We start from the raw sequence: 11650 nt of genomic DNA, 5'->3' as shown, positions 1-11650 counted from the left end.
AGGTTTTTTTGTTTTGTTTTGTTTTTTGTTTTTTTGTTTTTTGTTTTTTAGATCAGGGAATAAACTCAGATCCTCATGTATATGGGACCAGCACTTTACCCACGTGGCCATGTCCTCAGTCCTCATTCCCTTGATAGTGTCTTTAGATACACAAAACTTGACTTGCCTCAGGCCCAAAGCAAAGCCATCAGACCCTGGCCTGAAGTCTCTGAAACTGTAACTCAAACCAAACCTTTGCTTCCCTCAGAGGGTTATATCAGATGTGCTCTCCAAGAGACAAAGGGCTAACAGACACACCTCTCTATCTACTGTCTGCACTGTGGCCTCAGTACCAACAACAGAAAACAGATGGAGGGTGCCTGATGGATGACAGCTCAGCGTCCTCACAGAAGGCCCTGGAGTGGGCTGTGACAGTTTTAGGGGGAGAAAGCTCAGTGAGGATCTGTAGTTCATGCAGTTCACAGTGGTTCCCCCTTGGGATGCTGGCATCTGGTGTAGTTACATTACATACTCTGTCCTGGCCTTAGTTTGGATCACAGGTCTCTGAACTCACTACTGTAAACAAGCTGCAGATTTGTACATGTAGTAAGGTATAGGCTGGAAATGAATGCTCTGTAGTGCACATCTCCTATAGTCTGCTTAGAAAGTTACTATAGCAAACTTCCTGTATTCAGGATTAGTCTCTGAAAGAGATGTTGCTGCCATTCTGGGTGAGCATGGCTACCGTGGGTTCTGATGATGCACAGTGGCTGGCATTGTTCACTGCAGGGAGGTCACCCTCAATTCCTGGTGGCAGCTGCCTCAGTGCCTTCCTGGGCTGTGACAACCACATAATACCTGGAGTGAGAAGTGTTCTTCCCGTGCTTGAATATTGGAGTGGGTTTCTGATGTGAGTGATGGGATGGGAGGAAGAGGCAGCCTGACCATTCTACTACTACTCTTCTCTCTTCCACAGTGCTTCATGGTTGATATTCTCTGATTATTGATGTTTAGACATGAGACCTTGGTAATTACCTCTGACAAGTAATTTGGCCAAGATCATATATGTCAGCCTTTTTTATGATTAAAAATTTTTCTATTCACTTCACATACCAACCACAGATCCCCCTCTTCCCTCCTCCCACCACTCAGTTTCCCCCCAACCCACCCTTCATGCCTACATTTCCCAAGTCAAGGTCTCCCATGGGGAGTCAGCAGAGCCTGACACACTCAGCTGAGGCAGGTCCACACCCCTTTACCCACACCAAGTCTGTGCAAGGAGTTACACCAGAGGCACTGGGCTCCAAAAAGCCTGCCCATGTACCAGGGATGGATCCTGATCCTCCTGCTGGGGGTCCCTCAAACAGTTCCAGCTAAGCAACTGTCTCCCATATCCAGAGAGCCTTGTCTAGTCCTATGGGGGCTCCACAGCTATCAGTCCACAGTTCATGGGCTTCCACTAGTGTGGCTGGTCATCTCTGCACATTTTCCCATCATGGTCTCGATGTCCCCTGCCCACAGAATCCCTCCTCTCTCTCATTGATTGGATTCCTGGAGCTCAGCCTGTCACCCAGCCAGGGGTCTCTGCATCTGCTTCCATCAGTCACTGGATGAAGTCTCTATGATGACAGTTAGGATATTCACTAGTCCGGTCACCAGAGTAGACCAGTCCAGGCACCCTCTTGACCACTGCCAGTAGTCCAAGGTGGGGTCAGTCATCCTTGTGGATTCCTGAGAACTTCCCTGGCACTGTGCCTCTTCCTATTCCTATGATGTCTTCCTTATCATGGTATCTCTTTCCTTGCTCTCCCACTCTGTCCCTGTTCCAGCTCGATCTTCCTGTATCTTTATGTTCTCATCCCCATTTTTTGCCATCCTGTTACCCCCGCCCCCAAACACACACACTCCTAGTTTGCTCATGTAGATCTTATCTATTTCTCTTACACTGGGCTATCTATGTGTTCCCTTGTAGACTCCTCCTTGTTAGCTAGCTTCTCTGGAGCTCTGGGTTGTAGTCTGGTTATCCTTTGCCTTACATCTAGTATCCACTTATGAGTGAGTACATACTGTGTTTGTCCTTTTGAGTCTGGGTTACCTCACTCAGGATGATATTTTCTAGTTCCATCTATTTGGTTGCATATTTCATGATATCATTGTTTTTTTTGTTTTGTTTTGTTTTTTTGCCGAGTAGTATTCCATTGTGTATATGTGTCGCATTTTTCTCTATCCATTCTTTGGTTGAGAGGCATCTAGGTTGTTTCCAGGTTCTGGCTATTATGCAAAATACTGTTATGAACATAGCTGAGCATGTGTCCTTGCCGTAAGATTGAGCACTCCTTGGATATATGCCCAAGAGTGGTATAGCTGGGTACTGAGGTAGATTGATTCCCATTTTTCTGAGAAACTGCCATACTGATTTCCAGAGTGGCTGTACAAATTTGCATTCCCAAAAACAGTGGAGGAGTGTTCCCCTTGCTCCACATCTTCTCCAACATAAGCTGTCTTCAGTGTTTTTGATCATAGCCATTCTGACAGGAGTAAAATGGTATCTCAGTCATTTTGATTTGCTTTTCCCTGAAAACTAAGGATGGTGAGCAATTCCTTAAATGTCTTTCAGCCATTTGAGTTTCTTCTGTTAAGAATTCTCTGTTAAGCTCTCTAACCCATTTTTGCATTGGATTGTTTGAGTTGTTTATATATTTTGGCGATCAGCCCTCTGTCTGATGTGGGGTTAGTGAAGATCTTTTCCCATTCTGTAGGCTATTATTTGGAATAAAGGAAAGCATCTTCAACAAATGGAGCTGCAATAACTGGATGTTGACATGTAGAAAACTTCCAATAGATCAATATCTGTGGCCATGTACAAAACTCACGTCAGAGTGGATCAAAGACCTCATAAATCCAGTTACACTGAACGTCACAGAAGAGAAAGTAGGAAATAGTCTTGAACTCATTGGCACAGGAAATCGCTTCCTAAATGTAACACCAGTAGCACAGACACTGAGAGCAATAATTAATAAATGGGACTTCCTGAAACTGAAAAGATTTTGTAGGGCAAAGGACATGGTCAATAAGACCAAATGACAGCCTACAGAATGTCAGTCTATTATTAGACCTGATGGGCCATGTTGCAAAGCCTGGAAGGAAACATATTGTGCAGTGTTTTTAAGACCACCACTCCACCCAACCTCACTCCACTTCACTCCCCCCCCCCACCTCATCAACCACACAGCCACTTACTGTTGATAAATTTCTATAAGGTGACTGTTCAAAATGTAGAAACCCCTGAGCTAAGCATGGAGTTCCCAGGCCTTCAACCTTAGTAAACTGCAGTTTACAGGTCCTTCCATTACCCCTCCACACTCCATTACCTCCATTGAAAGCTGGACCTGTCCCTGTAGGGAGTTCATCACCAAGGCAATGCTTGATGGCCAAGAAGTGAGAGAATCTTCAGTCCCCAGGGAATGATGAAAAGTGAACCCTGATATCTAGGTCCTAGACTCCCATAAGAGGTGGACTCAGACTTTGTCCACAAGTTCCAGACACAGATCTGGTCAGCTTGAGATGCATTCAGCACCAGGCTCCTTATACACCTGCACTGAATCCAGGAAATTTGTTGGGATACAGCTGGGGCATGTCAGTGCCCATGGAGTGCTGGTAGTGCCTCAGGACCTGCCCTGCTACATGTTGGAAAGATGGTTGGACATTTGTTGGCTTTCAATAGATGGGTACCCTTTTTGTCTCAGTTCACATCCTTCAGGGAATGTTATCCCAGTGATCACTGGGGAAGTGGATTCTTTCAGGACCTCACCAGGCTGCAATTCTCTGCTGATCTCATATCCACCTGTCAAGAGTTTCCTTAGGATCCTTAAGACACAATTAAGTCTCTAACTAAATGTTCAACTTTCCCTCTCTGTACAGGCTGCTGGCTGTGTTTCCAGGCTCAGAGGATTCTCAATGATTACCAGGTACCCTGACCCAAATTTCTAGGCCTCCTATTCTCCTTCTGCATCAACCCACCAAGAAAGCTCATATCTTGATCTGAATCATCAACTCTCCTCTCCAGCTGAAAAATCCCTCAATGATAACCCGACCTCTGAACTACTCAGTTCTCTGCATTGTAACCACACAAAGTAACTTGCCTAAAACACCAATTAACCCCTTGGATGCTCCCTGTGGCTCTGAGGAACTTCAGAATCCTCCCAGAGCCAGGCTGTTGGCCATCATGTGTCTGTAATTGCTTCTTTCTCCCCACCACCCTTCTGTTGTGTTTTCCCAAAGACTCACTTCCCCTCAGATTTATAGAAATGCCTCCATTACTGGGAACCCTGCCCAAGACATTTTTCTGGTCATGTGATGACCTCTCACCCTCTTCTGACCTCAACACATAGGTCACATGAAGCATATGTGCTTTTTTGAGCTCTTTATGAAGTATTGAGAGCCTTGTTTTATGATCCACCTGCACACTACCATGGTGATGCCTGTGCACAGATCCCCATTTGGTAAAAACTGTTCCTCTGGCATCAGGACACTTGAAGCACATCCCACCAATCATAATGTCTAGCTGTGAGGTCATGGGAAATGACTAAGAGTCTCTGTGCCTCAGTTTCCTCATCCATAATAAGAATTGATAATAACATGAGGATCAGAGGTCCATCACAGGAGTCACAGAGTATGAGTGACAATCTCTACTACACTGTGGTCACTAGATGGCACACCACTGCCAACAGGTGCTGAGTGAATTATATTTTTATTGATCATTTACTCCAAACCCTGCACTTTGGGTGATGAAGGTGGAGATGTCTATCATGTCAGGGTCATCAGTTGCCAACCTAGAAAATGGATACTGTGCCCTAAATAGGAGTGCTGGGGAAAAGGAGCTGGTCTGACCAATAGGCCCCTCAAAATGAGTGAAGGCTCCAACAGTGGGCCAGATATGTGCAAGGCCAGCATCTGCAGCAAAGGGCTGTGGGTGGCAGAGTCGAGGGGCTGGAGGAAGGAAAGCACAAGGCAAGAACTTGTCTCCAGGAGGCACCAGATGCAGGAGTGAGATTCGGTGCAGCAGCTTCCCTTCTCAGTCCTGGTCCTGGTCCTTATGGATTGGCCTATGAGCTTGCATGACCCCATCAAGGCTATGGAAGCTGGAGGCGGATGTGTCTAGAGACTATACTGGGACTGAGCCTACTTGATAGTGCCCACATTTGGGGTACAGTCCAATACAGGTGAGTGAGCAGGGAGAGGGCATAAAGATAGATTCCAGGTTCAGAAAAATGAGCAGGTGCTCCCAAGAGGCCTGAGAGCCTGTCACTCACAGTGCAAGCCTCCTTTGTATGTAGGAGTCATGGAGCTAGACAAGGTCACTGTCCAAACCTGGTATACAAAGCCAATCAGAACATGAAGTTCAGGATGTACACATCCATATGCAGGCTTCTGCCCGGGCTCCTGAGCAGAATCCTCTCCACTTGGGAAGCTCTAACCTCACTTAGGATTGGAGATTTTGGCCAGAAAGAGGGTTGTCTGAGTATCTGTTTCAGAGATGAACATCAGGAATGGCCTGTCGAAATGGACTGTCATAGATATAAAATTTGCACAACAAAGGACCTCTTTGAATCCTGTGGCAGCAGCTGCTTCTGTGCCTGTCTCAGCTACATCCAGCACAGCTTTGTGGACCACCTGTAAGAGAAAGACATCACTCACTAAAGAGCAGGGAAGGCAGGGGAGGAGATTCCTGGAGCAAGTATTTGCTGCTGGCCTCAGCTGCTGGTGAAGTTGTTTGTTCCTACAGCGAGCTTTACCCCTTGTGTTTCCAAGTCTCTGCTCAGGGTGTGAGATGAGGCATGCCCTGGGTCTGCTCAGTCTCTGAGAGTCTGTGTTGCCCTCAAACTCACTACAAACAGGAAGATGGCTGTAGGCAATGCCAGTCCTCACTCCACAGGCAGCTTCTCAGGAGACCCACAGTGAACAGCATCCCTGTGTCCTGGAAGCAAGTGCAGGTTTTGGCATCCCTCCTGCTCCAGATCCTTGGTACATACAACCACAATGCACTGGGCATGGCTTCTCTTCATTAAACTGTCATGTCCTATTTGCACAGATTTGCACCCAGGGGTCAGAGTTGGCACTGTACGGACAAGAGACATTGCCTGACTCTACATCAGGGAATGTAGTTTGGGGTCCTAAGGCATCTTCTCCCCTCCTCTTTAGCTTTTCATTACAACTGCCAATCATCTGCTGATTTTTCCTTTACTGCTTCTATTCTGTGTGCTAGTCAGGAAGTACTGGATCAGCTCTGCAGTGAAGAAGCTGAGGCTTAAATGCTTTGCCCTGCAGTGGATTGTGAGTGTTATCTGCACTGTAGCACAGGATGGTGTCTATGGTGCTCTAAGACTACACACAGGCTCTTTCTGCCTTGGACTTCTGGGTGAGATTATGTTCAAAGGAGAGAGGAGGGACTGGCTGCATGCTCTCCAGCAGGAGTGTCTAGGCTGTAAAACAACTCTCCCAGGATGAAGGAATTTCACAGTGCGGGCTTTCTCCCACGTTTACCATCTCCCCTGGCTACCTGGCCTGCACCATACATATACTGGCACCCAGTTAGAACCATCCAGTGTTTCTTGACTAACCTGAGAGACTCTCAAGTCCTTGGCTCCTGTGATCCCAGACAGGTCAGCCTGTTCGGAGAAGACTTCCCTGATGCCTAACTCTGGAAGGATTTTCTCCAGGCTGTAGTCAGTAGAGATGGAGAACTTGGGCATGTAGAGCTCATCAATCTTCCTGAGATTAAAATGAGAAATGTAAGAATCACTGGACTCTCTTGCCAGATCAATCCACCATTTTGCTAGGGCACCTCTCCACAGATGCCCTCACACTAGAGTGCAGCCCTCTTTCCATCCATCCTAGACCACTTGATTTTGCTTTCCTAATGCATGAACTAACCATCAATGTCTGAGAGTTTATAATAAAGGGGCAGGCGATGAGGCTTGGTACTAGCTGTTGGTTCTCTTACCAAGAATGCTTTTCTCCCACAAAATGCATTTCTCCCTGTCATGTGGACCCTCAGACTTCATCTAATGATCACTCTTTTTAAAATTGCTCACTGCATCTGACCACTGGTTTCCTTCCCCGTGGACATTCCCTTTTAACATCACTGCTGCTTGTTTTTTAACTTGTCAAATAATGATTAATTGTATTTTCAATCATCTACTTTTTCTTCCTCAGTTTTAAAGTGAGCCCAAGATCATAAGAAATTATATGCTTGAGTTTCTGATACCCTTTCAGGGTTTAAATTCAAGCACAGCACATAGCATGTCTTCAAGTCATCATCCCATGAATGGTGAATGAATGAGTGACGAGGGGATGAGATGGCTACACAGGGCACAGCTGATTCTCAGAGCTGATCTCATCTCAACCTCACTTCCCTCTGCTTTGCAAAATCCATTCAGGATTCCTTGTAATTACAGCCTGTTAGACACAGAGGAATCCTCAGCTCCTGTTCTACCTGATCTCATCTTGTGAACAACACAAATGGCAATAAAAATCTGTCCAAAAACCATTGAGTTGGGTGTGGGGAAACTCACCTTGAATCCACATGTCTCTGTTGACTCTCCAACCATTATACTGTGTGCTAGTGAGACTCTTAGGTACAGAGACACTGGGCTAACAGCAGTATGGGGAGCCAGATCAGCTCTAGGTACTTTGGACAAACACCTGGGCCTCAGAGAGTCCTTCCATTTCTTCAGGGTCTCTGGTTGCAAGCTGGCTTCCACCTGCTGCATCCTGCCTTCATCAGGGAGGATGAACAGGGCACTGGCATTCCCTATGTATTTTAGCTCCACCACAGAGCAGGACAGCTCCTCATCCCGGAAGTAGGGTGTGGTCAGGTCTTCAATGTTCATCATGGGCACCCTCACAGACCTCTTCTTGTCCAGATGAAACTCAGATTCAAATGTGTCATGAGGGTCAAATGGTCTCTTCCATTTCCCTAAATGTGGTGCAGGACGTCAGAATGTAACAGCACAGGAGAGACACCACCTCCTCCCAATTTCCTGAGTCAAAATAGCAATCAATCCATTTTCACCAAAAGAGAGTGTAGTATTTCTTGGTGGCTACATAGTCTGGATTAGAAAGAAACCTTGCCAGATGCATAACTACGAATGAGAAGAGATCCATAGGATTGGTTTGGAAAGAGAAACTCAAATCTGATGCTTGGCTACTTGAGGGACCTGAGAAACAATCTGGAGTCTCAGAGTGGGGTGATTTAGAGAGAAATGTGAGTGAAAGTAGAGAGACCAGTGCCTGGGGAGAGTTGGGGATCCCTTCTTCCTCAGGAAGAACCCTGTCTAGAAGGCAGTTGTTTGGGGACAGATTTGAAGGAAACAGGAAGAGACTGAACCTCCAGGCAGTGATCTGTTGAGAGTGCTCCTCAATGTGAACAAACAAATGGAAGGTTGAGCCCAGAGCCAAGAGTGGGCTTAGACTCAAGCTCCGGGGACCTGTAACTTCTAGATTTGGATTAAGAGGATCCCATATTAGGTTGACTAAGACATGAGTAATGAGTCCTCTTCTCCCCCATTGGCCATGTTCACCTCCATGAATCACAGATATCCAGCCCAGGCTTTGTGCACATCCCAAGTGCATGTGACCATCTACAATACACCCTGGGGGACTTGGTACTTTGACAACTTCTTGGGCTCAGGATGCAGCTGCATAAACATACAACTCCTCCTCACTGCCAAGCAGCCCTGGAGCTTGGGTTCTGGGCTCAGCAAGAGAGCTTCGCCCTGCAGTAATCCTCCAGCTGCTCACTCTGCTTTCCTTCTCTTCAGTGAAAAGCTGCTCTGGCTCTATCCTGAACAAATATCCTCTGTCCTCCTATCCTCTTCTGTCCATGGCAAATTGGTTTTCTGTCTAGAGTCTCAGAGCCTGTCCTCCTCTGCCTTAGACTGTCCCGTGTCCAGCCTCTAGGTCTAGCCACATCAGGATTTTCTCAGGAATTGTTTTGTGGGCTATTGCCTCAATTCCTGGTCTCTATCAGGCAGGTTTTTGGAGTGTGGGCTCTGGATGTCCACCGCAAAACCATTACCCAATGCAATTCCAGGCCAGTTTCTCAATTCACTAGCTCCCTACCTCCAGATTCCCTGGCTCAGGAGTGAGTGTTGTGCACTGTGACCTCCCAGGCTGCCAGGCTATTATTTTTACAAAAGCAAAATTCCATAAAGCAGCCAGACGCTGAACACAAAGCACTGCATGGCTGGTCTTTCTTCTCACTAATGCTTTCCCCCAGTCTCTGCTTTTCCACACCCATGTCCAGCTTGATGCAGAAAGGATCAGGGGAGAGGTCCCGCATACGAATGCATGAAGGGTCTTCACTAGCTATTGCACACGTTACATTCTCCTTAAGATTGGGTAGCCAGGCCCCTAGATAAAAAGTCTCCAGACCACCTGGACCCTCCTAGGGACAGAGGCTTTCCAGTAGGGATAGCACCTTCTACAGGACAGAGTAGAAATGCTGGATTGGGCGTAATGAGGGACTCTGTCTCTGCAGGAGCAGCCATGGCTTCTCCCGACTCAGGGAAGACTGGACAAGCAAGCAATCCATTCTGCTAGTCACTAAGTTTAAGTCAGTCAAATTGATCCCACTTAGGCTGAGAGCTCAGAGTTTCTGTTTAGTAAGTACTAGGAACCTCAACCATCATCCAGAAAACCACATAGGAGAGGTAAGGCCTGTTAGCAATAAGAAGTTAGGCAGCCATGTCTCCAAGTCATTGTGCACGTCGTTTCCAGTGGTCAGTGAATGGACACAAGGTACCCAGGCAATACCCCCTCCATCCACCCAAGAAATAATGACCATCCTCACCTTTAAAGTAGATGTAATTCACCAGTACCATTACTATGCTCTTATCCAGGTTAGAGATCAGTTCCTTGATCTTCCCCCGAGTCTGTTTCCTTACATAGTCATTGATGAGCTTTTTGGCCTCATGAGGATACTGGAAGTCAGCTGCAGAGGCCTCGGCCTGGTATAGTGCCCTTGCCTTCTCCTTGAACTCTGCCAGGATCTCTAAGTGCTTTTCAATAAACATGGCACTCCCTGTTCTGATCTGCACCTGGTCCCCTGGCTGGCTGAGCCTGTGGAGAAGGTGCCCAAAGCCCTGGTGGATGTCTGCCTCAGAGGTCTCTGTGAGATTGGACTTGAGACCTTCTAGAATCTCTTCCAGGGTTTTGCTCCTTGCTCCCAGGGTCAGGATGGCCAAGGCTGTTGAGATGCTGAACGGAGAGAAGACAATATTTTTATCTGGATTCTTCAAAGCCAGTTCCTTGTAGAGGCTGAAGGCGAAGTCGGTGTTGGTGGAGGTCAGTGTTAGATTGTCCACTGGTGTCCTGTTCTTTTGGTTTTCCTTGACTGCAGTGTCCCTTCTCAATGTACCATCTTGTTGGCAGAGGACATCGGGGCATATCTCAGCCATTACTTTGTTCTCCTGGTTGAAATAAAAGATCCTTTTGTTAAGGAGGGTCACATGGTTCCCTGAGTACCTCCTTTTCTTCCCACTGTGTTCCTGCACTGTGTCCCTGCTCTTCTGACCCCTTGAGGCCCTTGAGAATGTGCATGGGAGTTGCTCTGGACACTCAGATAGTAGTACCACAGCCTCTGTTCCCTTTTACTCCAGGAAGAAGTGCTGTTGCAGCAACCAGTATTCCTAACAGAGAAACAAGACCAAGAGGATTGAAGGGATTTGTCAGGATCACAAGATAAGGAAGAAAAGAACCTGAGCATGGATTCAAGCTTTGTGCAATCTGAAAATGTCTCTCCTCTCCTGGATTGGCTTAAGGACTCATTAGAAAGCAGGGGACCCCTTATTTTGCATTTGAGTCCTCACCCCATCACCAATCTCTATTCCCAATTGAGGGAAGGAACCTAAGACCAGTTGTTCAGGACCCTGCCCACCCCAACCTCCAGCAGACATGTCTAAGAAATCTCACAGCCTTGGGCTGAATCTAGTGCTTGTTTATGGGAGTGTGAAGGGTTAATTGGGGGCACCTCTGGAGACAACTGATGCAGTGACAAAGACTTGTGACACCTCTGAACAGATATTAGAAGAACCAATAGGGAGGTTTGTATCTCATATTGGAAGACTTCCTGATGGGAAGGAAATAGAAGAGTGTCTGTGTCTCTGACACCTGGACCATATTCCATTTTGTCTGTCAGGATGACTGTGTGGTGGTAGGAAGCAAAGGGGTAGACCTCTCTGGACAGCTTGTTAAGTGACCGAGGGTACACTTTTAGTAAAAGTGTGTGGCTTATTAGGAGTTTGTGGGTTTGGTGGGGAGTTTCCAGAGGACAATCTCCTTCTTACACCTTCTTGACTGGGGCACAAGCATCCTAAAAACTTCAGATGAAGGTTTATGTTTATGGCAAACCCTGCCACCCACCTTAGCCTCTGTCCATGTTGTAGATGAGTTCAGAGGAGAACATAGATGCTAAAGGAAGAGGAAGGTGAGGAGGAAAAACAGAGGAGAGAGGACACAGTCCTGCAAAGGTACCTTTTCTGTCTCCAGAGAGAAAGAGTCCTGGGCATTACCTGCAGAGCTGAAGTCCACTGCCAGCGCCTGTGATTGCTGAGTTCTGAGGTTCGGGGTGGCTGCCTGCCTGGTGTGTTGTTATCTCTACAAGCACACT

At 46.9% G+C, this 11650-nt stretch overlaps 1 protein-coding gene across 1 annotated transcript; it reads right to left on the bottom strand.

Annotated features, from left to right (window-relative positions):
- Positions 1 to 4146: 4146 nt before the first annotated feature.
- LOC118595473 (serine protease inhibitor A3N-like) lies at positions 4147 to 11633 on the bottom strand. Its single transcript, XM_036206060.1, has 5 exons — positions 11553 to 11633; positions 9833 to 10451; positions 7684 to 7957; positions 6600 to 6750; positions 4147 to 5652 (listed from the first exon to the last, which is right to left on the bottom strand). Exons 2-5 carry the CDS (start codon positions 10437 to 10439, stop codon positions 5458 to 5460), a joined length of 1227 nt encoding a protein of 408 aa, XP_036061953.1. The 5' UTR covers positions 10440 to 10451; positions 11553 to 11633; the 3' UTR covers positions 4147 to 5457.
- Between the last annotated feature and the right edge of the window lie 17 nt (positions 11634 to 11650).

This window comes from Onychomys torridus, chromosome 14 (genome assembly GCF_903995425.1).
Source record: "Onychomys torridus chromosome 14, mOncTor1.1, whole genome shotgun sequence".
NCBI classification, from domain to species: Eukaryota; Metazoa; Chordata; class Mammalia; order Rodentia; family Cricetidae; genus Onychomys; species Onychomys torridus.
Note: the sequence above shows the minus strand (reverse complement) of the source record. Positions and strands in the feature narration are given on the sequence as shown.

Excerpts from the sequence above, each read along its gene's own strand:
- LOC118595473 (XM_036206060.1), bottom strand. The coding sequence starts at position 10,439 with ATGGCTGAGATATGCCCCGATGTCCTCTGCCAACAAGATGGTACATTG. Across the intron at positions 7,958-9,832 it reads GAATTACATCTACTTTAAAG|GGAAATGGAAGAGACCATTT; the intron begins GTGAGGATGGTC and ends CACCACATTTAG. Across the intron at positions 5,653-6,599 it reads AGGACTTGAGAGTCTCTCAG|GTGGTCCACAAAGCTGTGCT; the intron begins GTTAGTCAAGAA and ends TTTCTCTTACAG.